Here is a 16,374-nt window from a genome sequence, read left to right on the forward strand (position 1 = left end):
ACTGGTCATCACCATTTCCTACCTCATGTCCCCTTAATCTCCCATCAAAGAACTTGGGTCCCACTCAGATGTACACCCTAGATCTACTTTCCCCAAGAAAACATGCTGGGGTTTCCAGACAGCTGCATGTTAAGTTTGAAAGGCCCAATAACTGCACTAGCCCTGTTAGAATTCAGGAATTGTTAATACTGACACCTTCTCCAAGAGCCTTTGTCCCGGTAGCCTGGGTACAGTTCCCTATAGTCACTGTCATCTAGGCAGAACCACCTCTTTCTGGTGGCAGGGGAAGTTGGGTGACCCCTGGGGACAGCTTCGAGTCTCAGGAGAGTAGAGCCCATCCCCACAGCTGCTAGAAACAGGGCACAGGGAGCCCCTCCCACCACAGGGCTGTCTGTGCACACACTGGAAACCCACACCTGTGAACCGCCCCAGAACTTCTGGGACGCATGTCACAGTGGGCTGCACACAGACCCAGGGCACTAAGATCTGGACTCCCACTTCTGGAACGTGGTGATCATCTTCCCCTTCCCTAGTGAAGAAGAGCTTGAGGTGGGAGAGACATCAGCTCTGCTGGGGGTGCACTGGCACTGAAGCAGGAGAAAGGCCTGCTGTAGGACTCACTTAGGGGTGAATAGTCGAGTGGTTATAGCTGGGCTCAGGAGTTAGACTGCCAGGGCTCAAATCCTCAAGCTGGAACTTACTAGTTCAGCAAATCATTAACCTCATGTGTGTCAGTTTCTTGTCTATTGAAGGAGCTGGCTAGAATGGTATAGAGTTTATATAGGGATTCAGTGTGTTAACACAGCCTCAGTGCTCAGAACAGGACCTAACCCAAAAGAAGCCTGGGAAAGTGTCTTCTGTCACTCATTAGAGTCCAGAGTCAAGCAGAGAGGCCAAGACCAGTAAATGAACACAGCAAAAGCAAAACCAGAACGGTGGGGCTGAGGTATGGAGCTCAGTAGGGAACTGGCAAGCTGAGGAAGTATGGGGCAGCAGGAAGCTCAGGAGTAGGAGCCTAAGACGTGGCCTCTCGCCCAGCCTCACACATTGTCCTATGGCTGGAGGCCTTCCTTCCAAGAGCCATTGTCCGGGTTGCCACAGAAGGGACACTAGCCAATCCCTTCACAAGAGGGTCTCCATAATCTGAAAGCAAAGTCCAAAATCCTCATCTATGCCTGGCCTCCCCACAGTTCTGAACAGACCCAGAGAAGTGTACAGGACTCTGACCTTAGCCTTCAGTGGTCTGTAGCCAAGAAATGTCCCTAGGTGACCATGCCAAGATTTCCCACCTAGAATGTTTTCAAGCAAATACGCAGTTGCCACTATGTATGGCCTACACCAGAGAAGCCCAGCTGCAGCCACCTGCCCAGACTGACCACCTTTATAATGACAGCAGTGATCATCAGCCCCATCCAGGAGCACCCTAGTGTCAGGACCAGGCTCAGCATTTCAGGTTGGGGATGGTGAGCAGGGCTGCCTTCCCAGGCGGTCAAGTTCACTCTCACTGGTGGTCGCATCCCTGGGTGCTCACTGGCACAACCTTTGTCTTTGCAGCTGATGACTGCAATCAGCTCATCAGGCTGCCCAAGGTCAAGTGCTTGCGTAACACTGAGCGGCAAGGTAGGTCTGTGGTGTGGGGCAGGGCTGGGGGTCATGGGTCTGTGTCTGGGTGTTCAGGTGATGGAGGGACAGTGGCACCCACCTGATCATTTGTCCCTGATGCAGGTCTGGTCCGCTCCCGGATACGGGGTGCTGATGTTGCTCAGGGCACCACTCTGACATTCCTGGACAGCCACTGTGAGGTGAACAGGGACTGGCTCCAGCCCCTTTTGCACAGGGTCAAAGAGGTGAGTGGGGCCGAGGAGCTGAACTGGTTTTCCTTCCTTCCAGTTCTGCTGGGGTCTCTCAAGTTCATTACCTCACATAGGCCTCCACTTCTGAGAGTTGGGCAGGACAGATTGCTGACCCTATTTTTCAGAGGAATTAACTAAGGTAGCGTGGCCTTCCCAGGGTCCCTCCTCAGCCAGTAGAGGAGCAAGGATCCAGACGTGTTTGTTTTATCCCACTGTCACCTATAGTAGGTTTCCAGTTAGGGTTCCCAATGGGTTATATGTGACACATTCAACTTCCTGGTCAAGAGAGAACCACTCAGAACTATTTCTACCAAACCGGAAAGTTCCAGAAAGGGAATCCTCAGAAGGGTCTCTTGTAGGAAAAAGCAGCCAAGAATGAGCCAAGCTTCATCACTCAATTTCTGAGGCCTCTCTCCTCCTTCTACTTCTGCAGTACTGTCATCCCGAGGCCCTGCCCAAGCAGGTGGGCAGAGAGACCTGAAGCCCTTGCCTCTGCCCACCCTTAACTGACTCTGGAATTCTATATGTGTCTTTTCTGCCTGTGTCAGTTAATCCTTTGGAAAGTGAAAAAGAGATCCAATTTTTCCCTTAATTATTTTATATTTTAAAAAGTCCACTCACTGCTCTGCCAATCCACAGTCTACTCTTCTGTAGACAGTGGTGCCAGTGACCAGCATTTGCATTTCTCCACACCCTTATCAACTACTGACTCAAATAGAGGGTCTGTGCAGTAGGAGTCGGGTGTCAACATACCCATTTCACAGATGAAGAAACAATCGTGGGGCCTGAAATTCCTCAGCTGGTACCTCCAGTGCCAGAACCTTGGAGCTGCTTGAACAGCATGTTCCCTATACAAGGATTCTTTCTTACCTTTCACGGTAGCTGCTCCAGTCCTCCCTGCATTGCGCCATGTCAAGGGGCTGAGAGGACTGAGCATGTAAACCGCTCAGGAGAGAACCACGTAGTCCTTACCCACGCCGCTCTTCCCAAGGAGCCAGCTTTGGGGGCCTGCATGCACAAGACCAGCCCGGACTACTTCCCCAGAGATGCAGAGGGCCATCCCCTCAGTATTGTTAGACAGATCCCCTCTGCTGTGATGCAGACAAAGAGGTCTGAGTTGAGCAACACAAAAGTTGTAGACTGACCATTCGTTGGGGTAGGGCTTCTCCTGGCACCAAAGGCTCATTCAAATGCACCCCTCCTCTAGCTCTCATTCACAGCTCAGCAGCCTACTTGGCATTCCCTTCGATACAGCTGAGCTGCTCCTTATCCCTGAACTTGCCCCCTGGCGTCTCTGAGCAAGCCCTTCCATCCCTGGATGCACTTTGTCTCCTCTCCACAAACCTTCCTGCTGCATGCCCATCTCTCCTCCTCCAGAGGGGAAGCCTGTCCTGACTGCAGGGCCAGCTAGGATCTCTTTGGGCAAAAATTGCTCACTTACTGGGCCCACCGATTCCTCTCTGGGTTCTTTTCCCTATCTACCCTAACAAATGACAAACCTGAAGCAGGGGACCAGTTCTGTCCTTGGGACCACCCTGTGTAACTTCCTGTTTGGAAGTGATAAGAAAGCAGAAGTGCTGGGGTTGGAATTAGGAGGTGAGCAGGTTCAATGCTGGCCCCTAAATTAGCAGACACTTACGGAGCACCTATTTGGGGCAGAGGCCAAAGAACTGGAATGACCCTGTAACAGAAATCCACACCAGCTTTGTAAGCCCCTGCTGTCCTCATTACTGGGCCCACACTGCTTTGCAAGTGACCCCTAGAAAGGAGATGAAACAGGCTAGGGAAAGAGATGTGAACACTCTAGAAACAAGGACATTCTGAGATGTTTGAGCACCTGGATAACGAAGCAGGGAAATCCACTTCTGGCCAGTGACCTTTACCTCCCCCAAAAGGTCTTTCTGCCTGTCAGTTGCTGACATGAATCCAGGGAGGTCCTGCTGCCATTCATGCCTGGAGCTAGGAGGAGATGGAGTGGATAAATAGCAACCAACAAGGGTCAAGGTTGCAGAATCAGAAGGAAGGCTAGAAAACCTAAGGTAGTTAGTGAGGGTGGCCTTGAGACTCTGTTTACAAGGTTTTATACGGAAGAGATGAGGTTCCCTACTTAAATTAAGGTCATATGAAAAAGGAATAGATTTGAAGCCCAGGAACGTGGTATAGTGGAAAATCTCTTGGCCAGGGAGCAGAGGACAGGAGAGAAGAGGCCGGGACCTCTCATTTTCCATTACAAAAGTGACCCACAGCCATTGTAAACATTGGAAAATACGGAACAGTAGGATCAAAACTAATCAGCCGCAATTCTACCATGTGAAGACATGCAACGTTAGAATTTCTTTCCATTTAGGATCATTTTCTCTTTGCAGAAAGTGTCTTTTATGTAGTTGTAATCATGCTGTATTTATACAATTTTGTATCCTGCTTTTTTTCCCTTACACATAAGCTTTTTCTGAGCAATGACTCTCAGGCAATTTGCCCCTTACCCAGAATGGCAGATGTGTTGTAGTGTCCCCTGAAGAGTCAGGAAATTCATCTCCAAGGAAGAAATGAAGGGCTGGGGTACTGGGCACAAATGAGTGCCCACACTGCTGGCTCTGCCTCACCCCTCAGGAACCTCCTGGCCCTACTTGGCACCCCCTCCCTGTCCCTACCTGGCACCTCTCCCTGTCCCGGCTGGCTGACCATGCACCCTAGAGCACATGATCACTGGGTCCAAGCCCTAATGACATGTCAGGGGCCTGCTGGGCTGGCACGTGGTCAGGGCTCAGACCTGATCCTAGGAGCTCTTTATCCAGAGCTGTGCCCAGGCCCCTTAGGGACCGCCGTCACAGCAATGGACTCAGCCCCAGGACCTTTGCCCCTGGGCTGCCTCTGTGTATGTGTTATAAAATACATATAACAAGATTTGCCATTTTAACCATCTCCAAGTGGGCAGTTCAATGATGTTCACAGAATTGTACCACACTGAACCACAATCTAATTGCAAAACACGTTCACCACCTCAAAGGGAAGCCTCACACCCATGAGCAAGTAGTCACTCCTCATTTCCCTATTGTCCCTGCCCCTGGCAACCACTAATTTTCTTTCTGTCCCTATGGATTTACCTGTCCTGTACATTTCATATAATTGGAATCAAATGATTTGTGGCCTTTCAATTCTGGCTTCTTTCACTTGACATATATTTAAGCCTCATCTACCATGTAGCATATATCAGTATTCCTTTTCATGACTAAATAATACTTTGCAGCATGTATAGACCACATTTGGTTTATACATTCATTCGTGGATGGACGTTTGGGTTGTTTTTGCTATTGTGTGTGATGAGGCTGTAAACATTCATGTACATGTTTTTGTTTTTCAATTCCTTGGGGTATGTATATGGAGATGTAGAATTATTGAATCACATGGGATTTTGATGTTTCATCGGTAGGGACCTCCGGGCAGACTCTGTTCTTGTAGGATGTGTTAAAGGGACTTTGCTTTCCTGGTTCAGTCTTACTAGCCTTCGAGTCTTCTCCATCCTCATGGCTCTGAGCCCGTCTCAGAAGCCCTTCCTGAAAAATGCTTTCATATGTGCATTCGCAGCCAGCGTTCCCTGCTGGTCAGGCCATGCCTCCTTCCTCTTCCCAGATGTAAGTGCTGCCTGCCCCCAGATGCCTGATCACGGGGAGTCATTTGACTATAAGGTTGAGTTCAGCCTCCCAAGCTAAGCTCCTTGGTCCCCACTATCTGAGCTAAAGCTTTCATAGCAAAGAGATTAGTAAGACAAACTCCAGGCTGGATACAGCTCTGCCCCTTGCAGAGCTGTGGTGGCATCATTGGGCTGCAGAGGTTTCCCTGAGACCCTGCCTCTTGATGTCCTCACACTTCCCCTGGGACAGTCCCCTGGGGATGGGGAGTGTGGATGCGAATCTACTTGTGTTTGTACATGTCTCCGTGTCTTGGCTCAGCCTAGAACGTCATGTGATCTTATGAGCAGACGTGGAAATTTTTAGCTGTAATTGGAGTTTGGGATTTTCAAAAATAGAGATAAGAAAGAGGCGGGGCTTCGCCATCCTCAGCTGGTGTTTCCCACGTTGAAAATCTCCCTGACTTTCCTTGTCTTCACTTCAATGACATGATGATATGAAACAAGCACCAAGTTGTTTTGTTTTTGAATAGGGGATTCTTTTCTTCCCCTCCTTATGTACATACTTCTTTGGTAGGAAAATATTTTAAGAAATCTCGATCTCTGTAGCATTTAGTAAATTTACATAAATAATAGCTTACACACTCTTCAACGCCTTCTCACATACTCTCCTCCTTTGCTTCTCACAAGAGCCCTGTTTAAAAGGCAGGACTGTTTTGGAAATAGTAATTTGTCTTCGCTTTCTAGATGAAGAAATGGAGTCCCATGGAGCGTGCCAATTTGCTAAGTTCAAACATATTTTAGATGGCAGGGCCAGAATGGGAACCCAGGTGTCCTATCCATTTGTTCCTGCTGCCTAGGTGTCACATCCTTGGGGACCCCTCTCCCGCCTACTGCCCCTCCCTACAGACCAACTTAGAGGCCCCTGGGCTTTGTCTGTGCCCCAAATTGGAATCACCTACTACCTGTCCACCTTCCCTGGACTATGAAGTCTCTCCCTCATCCTGTACCTGCCACCAGGGATGCTGGTGACTACCGGAGGAGGTACCTCTAGAAGCTTTAGATTGCCCATTCACACGTGGTTTTAATTATGTCAATCAATGAAGAAACAGGAGACATGACAGCAGCCATGATTGATGGCTACTGCCTGAGGCATTCAGCCTCTGTCACTGCTCCTGGCAAGGGCCAGGAGAGGAGGGGGTGGGGTGCCTTAGTTTGCATGGGGGATGGGGGGAAGAGGGACCTGCCTGGGATTCTACCAGCTGCCTACCTGAGCCTAAGCGTGGATGTAGCTGTCAAAGTACAGCCTTCAGAGCACACAGGCCTCCGGTGGGTCCGGGTGTTTGTACTGAGAGTCTGCTTCTCCAGGCATCCAGGAGGCTGTAAATGGCCTACTATCCATATTTGCTGGCACCAACACAGTATCCTCAAGGGAGCTAATAGCCGCCCTCCTGTTGCCAAGGCTGATTGAACACCTGCTGCCCACCAGGCTCTGGGCTGGTGCTGAGGGATCCAACAGTGGAGCAGATGCCAACCCCCCAGACCACACAGAGAGTTTGTCCTGGCAACCCCTTTTCAAGGTCATGGCTCTGTATAGCACTTTGTCCCAGACAGCCATCACTGCCTGTCTGGTCTCCATGACTCAGCGGAGCAGTTACCATAGCTGAGTTGACAGAAATCACTGGACAGAAACCCTCAAAACCAGTAGGGGAGCACCCCAGAGCCTGTTGCAAGGCTGGAGGCAGAGCCCATGGGTGATTTGGGGGAGTCTGTGGCCAAGGTCAGCAGCCAGCATTTTATTTTACATTTTGGCTTTTAAATATTAAGGACAGTTTTTTTTTTTTAAATCAAAACAGGATTATAGTTTGGGGGGTCCCCAAGACTACCATTGGGCTCAGTAATTTGCTAGAAGGACCCAATCGAGGTTATGGTTTATTACAGTGAAAGGATACAGGTTAAAGTGTAATAGGAAGGGGACAGGAGAGGGTTCCAGGCACACGCTTTTATTTGTCCTCTCCCAGGTTTTGCAGGTAACAACCACTTCTCCCAGCAAAGACAATGTGGCGGCACTCAGGGGAGTTCACTCACACTGAGTGTGTCCAGGGCTTTTACTGAGTGTTGACCACACAGACATGGCTGACCTCCCTGTGGTCTCCATGCCCCTGCATTGCCCAAGGCCCTCACCCTAAATCGCTCTGTTAGCCTAGTGTTAGCACAGGTGTCCCAAGGCTTCCACGCAAATAATGACACTTTTTAGGCAGGACAACTCGAAGTCTTTAGAGGACCAGATGTGTCTGTGGGTGAGTTTATTCCTGTACTGCAGAAGGTTGGCAGGACTCAGTGCAGCTGCAGAGAGCTCAACCCTCAGAGAGCAAAGGTAAAATGAGACTTGGTCGGACTCACAGAAGATGCATCTGAACTCCTAAGGGCATGTTTGATGGTGTGTGTGTGTGGGGTGTCTGTGTGTATGTGTCATGTGTATCTACACATAGACGCTGACAGCAGCCCAAGAAGAGCCCCAGAGGACTGTGGAGGCGGGCAGGTGCAGTGCTGGGGGTGAATGAAGCATCTGTGGTGCCAAGAGGTAGAGGCAGCATGTCGACAATGAGCATCTCCTTCCGCGGGGCCCATTGGCTTTCAGAGCGCCTTGTTACTGTCAGAGGGAGCTGCATGTGGGAGCCTCAGGGCCAAATTAAGTCTGTGAACTTAGAATCAGGCACTCAGTGAATCTGAAGCTTGAAATAAGAAGACAACGTCATCTGGGGGAAAAATTGAACCAGGAAATTAAATGGCTTCAAGGAGAAACAGAGGTTCCTGCCTGTGCTGGCCAAACAGTAATTGCAGAGGAGAGGAAAGTGGTCCTGCCCAGCTCCCCAGACCTGCTGGCTTTCCCAGGTCACTGAATGTCACTGAGTTATCCCCAAGTATCCATGTCACAGCTCTGGCACACTGCCCTTAACCTCAACTTGACCCTGCTGCATACCTGGTGAGGTATCCACTTAGGATTGGGAAGCTTGACAAACATGGTAACCCCAAAGAGCTAGTGACTTTGGCTTGTATATTTTGAAAATATTCCCTGGATGATTTTGATGTGCATAGACAGTGTGGCCTGAAGAAAGCAGCAAGTGATGAGGCTAGGAAACAAAATACAAGGCTTCTTTTTTTTTTTTAATTGACACAGTGATTGTACATATTCACAGGTTATTGTGCGATCGTTGGTTACATGCATACAGTGAGTAATGATCAAGCCAGGATAATTAGCATTTCCGTCACCTCTAACATTTATCATTTCTTTGTGTTGAGAACTTTCAAAACCCCCTCAGTTTTTTTAATATATAATAAATTATTATACACTATGTTCACCTTACTATGCTATAGGGTTTATTCCTCCTTTCTAACTGTATTTTGATACCCACTGTCCCACCTCTCCTGTCCTCCTGGCTCCCCTGCTGTTCCTAGCCTCTAATGTCTTCATTTTTACTCAGACAGATGTCACATGTCCTCTGTCCTGTGGGAGCAGGCCTGGTTTTGGTGGTCTTGGATGCCATACTAAGGATTTTATACCTTACCTTAGAGGCGATTAAAGTTTTAGCAGTTTAGCAGTCATATTTAGATGGTGGAAAGATAGCTTTGGCAGCCATATGTGGAACCACAGGAGAGAGGGATTAATGGGATGGGGTGGGGGTTAGGGCCCATTGCTGAGAGGGGATGGAGACTGGCAGGGGAAATCAAAAGAGCCATTTTAGAGTAAGAACCAACAGAACTGGATCTAGTTGATGGACAAGGTGAAGCTTGCTCATTCAGTGCCAGGAGAGAGTGATTCGTGATGATCCAGTAGCAGAAATAGGGAAGTTGAGAAGGGAGCATGCGTGGGCAGAAGATGGTGAAGCCACCTGTTGAAGAGCAAATGGAGGTGGTCAGCGGCATATGGGTTGGGAGCTAGGAGGGACATTGGGCCTAGAGGTACAGATTTGTGAGTATCTAGCTACAGGGGACAGCTATTCATAAGCTGGTCTGGGAACCAAAGGCCTAGGGTGAAAATATCTAGAAGCTCTGAGAGCTTCCCCTGTGGGTGCGTGGCTTTGCTTTCTGAGGCTGGAGGCTGGGGTCACCTTGCCAGCTAACTGAATCCTCTGCCTCCTTGAGCCCCACTGATGGGAGAGGACTTCTGGAACCCCTTCCTCCCGGTGTTCCCCTTCTCTGTGTGCAACACTCCTCAGCCAAGCCCCACCATGCTCCTCCACTATTCTCAGAAGGCCACTGTGACTGACAAGGTCCCCAACAGACAAGGCTAGATTCTTGGCCTCTTATGCATCATAACCAGAGAGGTCACAGTGTCCAGCACCCCCTTCTACAGATGGTGAAGTTGAGACGCAGAGATGCAAGTGATTGCTCAAGGTCATCTTGGGAGGCCCTGTTAGGCTGCCTGACTCCTGGCCCGGCTCCTCCCCACAGGCTGGGTATGGGGGTCTTTTGTTTTACAGGACTACACACGTGTGGTGTGCCCTGTGATTGATATCATTAACCTGGACACCTTCAGCTACATCGAGTCTGCCTCAGAGTTGAGAGGGGGTGAGTGGGGCAGACACCTTCTCCTCCTTGTCGTTGCTTTAAGTGGGAGGGAAGTGAGGGGAAACTTGTTAGTGTCTCTGGGGCACCCCGTCCTGCACCCTATAAGAGAATTCACTCCAGTTTGGCTCTTACTCCTGGAACTGTGAAGGGATGGGCCAGGGGCACAGGCAGGACACCCCACCCCCACAGCTCTAGCTGCAAGCCAGGGGTCCTCCTGGGGCCTCCCTCAGCTACATGGGATCTCCATGTTGGCACTGCCCTCTCCTAGGGATTTTCCACTGCTCTCTGCCCAGGGTCCAGCACTGACCGCCCCCCACCCCAAGACCAACTTCTAGATAATTCAGGTGGTCTATAGGCCTCTTGAAAACCTGCTTACACCTTCCTGGCACTCAAGGCTGAAGGTCACACTCTGTAGCTGTCCATTTTGTCACCCTGTGTCCTACCCTGGGGTTTTATCCTTTGCTCTTTTTCTCCTAACTCTATCTAGCGGAGAAGCTTCACAGAGGCAGTAGGAGGTATGGCAAGAGAAGGAAGCTGGGAGAGAAAGCTCTGGCAGCCCTGCTATGGGTCAGCACAGGGGGGTCCTGTTGTCCTGGGGACCTGCTTCCCCCGGAACCTGAGTGTCTCCCTGAACTTGTGGGAACTAAACTCTGTAGGTGCCTTGAGAGACCAAATCAACAGGGTTGGTGCTGTGTTTTAGGGTTTGACTGGAGCCTGCACTTCCGATGGGAGCAGCTCCCCCCAAAGCAGAAGGCTCAACGCCTGGACCCCACTGAGCCCATCAGGTGAGTAAGAAGGGGCAGCACAGGGTGGGGTGGGCAAGTTTAGCACCACTTGGTCTTTCCTGATATCCCACTGTATGCAGAGGGGTCCATATTTGATGCCCAAAGGGCAGGAATGAAGAGAACCCTCTGCTAGGCCATCTCTACTTCTGCCCTTATTTTGTGAGACTTTTGTCTCCAGGAAACTTCCATTTAAGGGAATGGGTTCTGGTGACCTGTGCTGAGGAGTGGGTGCTGAGCATCGTTCACCCTCACACAGGCCATGATGGCCTCATGCTTCCTGCTTAACTCGAGGATCCAGGATGCCCCCTTAGGGCCAAGGGCCCCCATGTCTTGGCTGTCCACACTCATGGCAGGAAGGCTGAGTGGCTGCAGGCACTAGAAGTGGAGACTGACATCAAGACGTGGCTCCTGCCATGTGTTAATGAGCACATCTGTCCTATTCTTGGTGAGAGAGCACTGTGGTGTGAACTCTAGGCCACTTATGCCATACTGTGGAGGGCTCTGTCCTGCTCTACTTTCTCCTCAGGGACCCATTGTGACCCACAATGCACCCTGGCAAACTTTCTCCCTGGTGCTCAGTGCTCACACCCTGAGGGTGTGGCATAGAACAGAGCATAGTGATCCATCCCCATGGTCCACTCCTCAGAGGCCTGTGGTCTCTGAGTCAAGCGTGTATGGCCTTGAGGGCCTGCCTGAGACTGGGTGGTAAATGCACCTCAGGCCTCTTGGGACCCTCCAAGCTAAAATAAGTCTGCCTTGGGTCAGGCAGCAGGAAGATAACTGTTTAGAGAACCCTAGAGAAGGCCATGGGGTGGGGATTTCTGTGCCCAGGGACTTAGGGACACCTGGCATTATCCAAGGGCATCTGTGTCTCTGATGCCTGTCACAGTAACTGTTTGAACATCTTTATTGGATTGACATAAGTCAAACCGAGGACTGAAAGGGCTGCAGAAAGCTGAACAGTGTGCTCCAGGCAGATGGGTAGTGACTCCGAGCTCTCCTCTTCCTCCACCTTCAGTATCCGGAGTGACACCAAGAGAGAAATGAGAGCCAGGTGGCACTCTGGACACTGGGAGATGCTTCTCACCAGGCTGAGCACTGAGCAGACACATCAGCCTCTCAGCTCCTCATCCGTCCTGTGTGAAGTGGGGTGGTCATGGGAAGTGCCTGTCTAGACACCTCAGAGCAGTGGACCAAGTCCAGGAGGAAGCTGGTGCCGCAGCCTGGGTTTTCCCATCTCCCTCTCGCCAAAGGGCTTCTCAGGGTGGTTCTCCTCCTGTGGGATGCCTCTGCTCATCAGACAGGAAGTGTCTCCCGGGAGTAGGCCACTTCTCAGGGAGCAGCAGCCTGTGCCATATCAAAGGTACACCTGGGCTTCCATCTGTTCCCTATCAATTACTTGTTTCATATTGGACTTTCCCTTTACCCTTGGGACCCACTGAATGGGGGACAGGACCATGAAGGCTTACAACCTACACCGGCCGTTTGATCTAACAAACATATCCGAATTCTCTTGGGGTTGCTTGCTTGGATTCTGCTACTCTTGCCTGCCTTCTTATTCAATCCCTTTCCTTTCCAAGGACCTACTGTGACATCTGCCTCAGCAATCAAGAGCCAGGAGATTTGGGGTGGGACTCCCTAAAAAGAAAAGAAAAATGCGGGTATATGAGTTTGGTATGGCTGTAGTAACAAGTCCCACGGATTGGGTGCAGAAATTTATTGTCTCTGGTTCTGGAGACCAGAAGTCTAAAATTGAAGTGGGAGCAGGGTTTGTGCCTTTTGAGGGCTATGTCTCTCTGTGTCTCCACCATGTCTTGTTTTTGTGCATTTTATAAGGACCCCAGTGACATTGGATTAGAGCCCACTCTACTGATCCTATTTTAACTTAATTACCTGTAAGGACCTCCCTCTGAAAACAAAGCACATCTCAGGTACTGGGAGTTAGGACCCCAATATATGCTTCTGGGAAGAGGGAGACAAAATTAATTTAATAAAGGAGTAAGGATGGACCGGGTGTGGTGGCGCACGCCTGTAATCCTAGCAGCTTGGGAGGCGGAGGCAAGAAGGACTGCAAGTTCAAAGACAGCCTCAGCATCGGTGAGGCACTAAATAACTCAGTGAGACCCCGTCTCTAAATAAAATACAAAACAGCTGAGGATGTGGCTCAGTGGTCAAGTGCTCCTGAGTTCAATCCCGGTACTAAATAAATAAATAAATAAATGGAAAATAAGGGAGTGATCTGGGTTTCAGGAAATGGATGTGCTACTAACAGGTGCTGCCCCAACCCTTCTCTGCCTGGTCAGTGACCGCTGCCCCTGCTCCCAATAATGGAGCCCCAGCAAAGAGCCCCACTGGGCTGCATCTGAGGAAGAGGTTGGTGGGAGCTCTCTAGTCCCACAAGCAGCTGAGGTTCTGAGCAATCCTGGCCCCCATGGGAAGGGTGCTGGTAAACAAAGTTACTTGTCTGCAAGGAGAGATTTACAATCAGAGTGCAAAACTCTAGAGCAGGTTTTTGTTTTGGAAAACTGGACAAGGTGTTGACCATTCTGAAGAGGAACAGAAGTGGGAAGAAAATGGCCTTGAGTTTTGGGTACCCAGGGCACAGAGTGTCTCCTCCTTTCCTGATCCCCCCTCTTTCCTTCCGAATACACAGGACTCCCATCATAGCTGGAGGGCTCTTCGTGATTGACAAAGGCTGGTTCAATTACCTGGGGAAATACGACATGGATATGGACATCTGGGGTGGGGAGAACTTTGGTGAGTTCCCACCCTGTGCATCCTTACCTATACCGTTCTCCATTGCATCCATCCTGAGAGCTGAGGAAGGGAGCTCTGGGTTCTTGGGCCTAGCGTGGAGCTGAACTGTCACACATGCTGGGATCAGAGCCTGGGAGAGGGTAAGCAAGTCACTCCTTGGGGGAAGGCTGGATGATGCACCAGAGCAGTGATTGTTGGAGGGCAGCCACAGGATGATGGGGGGGAAACATGCCAGGGAGACTCTTGGGGGGATGGTGAAGGGCAAAGGCCAGGAAGGCCATGGGGGAACACCAGGTCCCAGGGGCCAGACCCAGGCTCAAACTAGGAGCACTGAACTTGGGAATTTGGTGTTAGAAGAAGATTGAAGAGAAAGAGAATGAGGAATAGGAAAGCGAGTAACATTCCTTCACCTCCATTAACCTCCCTTGGCACCCTTGAGTATAACACGCAGCATTGTGTGAATGAAGAGGGTCTATCATAATTGACATGGAAACCCTGGGGGCATCTTGCCCTTATCTTTTAGTGGGAGAGGAAAGGGTGAGGAGAGGGGCTCATTACAGGGCCCCAAACCCTGCACACAGATGGCCCAGATCTGGTCACAGTGGTGTAGGGCTGAGGTTGGCAGCTACAGGAGAAGTAGCATGGTCAGAAAGCCCCATGCCATCTAGCTGATGACCCCAAGTGACCCTCATTTCCCTCCTGTATTAAAAGTATGACTTTGGGATAAGGATCCTATTTCTTGGGGTTGTGAAAACCCAGTGAGGTGAGTGTGTGAAAATCATGGCACCTAGTGGGCGTAACAAGTGTGTCTCCTTCCAGCAGTGACACTTTAGGGGATCCCCCGAATGTAAGCCGCTCAAGGGCAGGGACCTGCTCTGTTTTGTTTATGGCCATCTCCAGCACTTAGTAAATGTGGCACTGGCCACTCAGGAGGACCCTAGAAACTACTGAACAAACCAACCCTGGTAGAGGGGAGCATGTTCGGCACGGGTCCTTGGAGCAGTGTGCAGGCCGAGAGGGATCCTCGGGGCTCATCTTGGCCCTCCGCAGTAATCCTGGGCATTGTCCACTGCTACTGTTGTCTCCTGCTCCTGCCCCTGGAGTGTTTTACAGCTTTCTTCCTCAGTCACTAAGAGTTATTTCCTGGAAATTTATGGCTCCTGGCCTGACCCACAGCATCTGTTCTCCCAAACTGGGCAGCGGAGAAAAAAATCTATCAGAAAAGTTGGTCTCCTGCCAGACAAGGGCCAGGCTGGAAGCACAACAAACAAAACAGAAAACCCCAACACTGGCCAGCCATACGGAATTCCCCTGTGGGACCTGTCCTTGAAGGCCTCAGATAGTGCAATAGGATCATGGCTGTGTTGGTGTGGGGATCAGGGCTGGGTCAAGCTGCACCAACCCTCCCACCCCGACCCCCCACTGGGAACTTGGGGCCAGGTAGATCCCTTTGTGTTCTCAATGGGGCAGGGCTTTCTGTCTTACTAGGCAGAGTTGATGGTATGTCCTGATGCTTGACCTATCCCTTATTTAGTAATGAGTTCCAGCCTTTCTCCCCATAGGCAAATGCATCCTCCCTGGAATACTTTTGACAGACAGCCATTCTCTACTATCTGCTCCAATGCTGCTTGTAATGTGGCATTCACTGTTTCAGCACATTCTGTGTTGAGATTTTTGTGTGTGTGTGTAGAATTGTTAGAAAATTCGTTGAAGCCCGGCCTCCTCCCAGCTTGTCTGTTGGGGTTTGTTCTGCCCTCTTGAACCGCACTAGGTGAGCAGTCGCATTTGGATGTAGACAGCATGTTATTTTCAACGATGGCACATTCTGGTCCAACTTACTAGTACCTTTCCTTTATAGCAGCGTTAACACACATCTGCTCAAATCAAGAAGCAATCTCATCTAGCCGACTTCCGCATCATTTGGCATTAACAAGGACTGATTTGAATAAAGAAGTTGGGAAGGGGTCCTGGGGAGGTGTGGGAGAGACAGTTTAGCATCCATCACAAAAATTTTAAAGCACAGAAAAAGCTCTGCAGACAGCCATCGCAGGAGACTCTCTGTTTTCTCACACCTGAACATTCCATTATGCTATAGCCAGCTTATAGCACTTTGAAAGCCATTTCTGGATTTTTTTTTTAAAAAAAGCATTTCATGTGCCAGAAAATGCAGTGCTTTTTCAAGGGACATGATAACACCTGCAGGTGGGGATTACAAGGCACCCGAGTATGCAAAGGTGGGAATTTGAAAGTGGGTCCATGTGATGATCAGGGATTGGGACAGGGTACATGAGCCATGCTTCAGTGACAAAAAAGAGATGCTGTGCAGAAGCAAAGGAGCTTGCCTGTCAGAGTAATGGGACCCTGGATCCCTGAATGAGGCAGAAGGGGCCGCCTCACCCCACAAGTTCCCAAGTCCTCAAGATATATTTCCTTTGCAGCCCCTCACACCTATTCTCTTTTTTCTGTCCCCACCAATCCTCTCCCGGTGATGCTCCACCTCTGTCTCATGCCTGTCAAATCTCTCCTCCCTTGTTACTGCAAAAATGCTCTCTGAGATGCAAACTTCCTGGGGCCACAGTGACTCCCTCTGGTCCTAAAGAGGAAGCCCACACTCACTCCTCCCCTGGGGCCTTGCCTACCTCTCCAGCCTCTCCTCCCTCCAGCCTTGGGTCCAGAGGTACTGACAGAGGCTCCTGCCCATCGCAGAATATTCCCCAGACTTCTACATGACTGTACCTCCCTTCTTCACCAATTGCTGATACCCTGCAGAAGGCAGCTC

The 16,374-nt window shown here is 50.2% G+C and overlaps 1 protein-coding gene across 2 annotated transcripts in view; it reads left to right on the forward strand.

Moving 5' to 3' along the window:
* The window catches only part of Galnt14 (polypeptide N-acetylgalactosaminyltransferase 14), a 202,449-nt gene that overhangs the window by 161,035 nt on the left and 25,040 nt on the right, over positions 1-16,374 (forward strand). For both annotated transcript variants that reach the window (XM_015479484.2, XM_048804587.1), the window contains exons 5-9: positions 1,555-1,620; positions 1,726-1,847; positions 9,966-10,053; positions 10,754-10,838; positions 13,492-13,595. In XM_015479484.2, the coding sequence (XP_015334970.1) occupies positions 1,555-1,620; positions 1,726-1,847; positions 9,966-10,053; positions 10,754-10,838; positions 13,492-13,595 (465 nt within the window). The remainder of the gene's footprint in view (positions 1-1,554; positions 1,621-1,725; positions 1,848-9,965; positions 10,054-10,753; positions 10,839-13,491; positions 13,596-16,374) is intronic.

Source organism: Marmota marmota, unplaced genomic scaffold (genome assembly GCF_001458135.2).
Source record: "Marmota marmota marmota unplaced genomic scaffold, marMar, whole genome shotgun sequence".
NCBI classification, from domain to species: domain Eukaryota; kingdom Metazoa; phylum Chordata; class Mammalia; order Rodentia; family Sciuridae; genus Marmota; species Marmota marmota.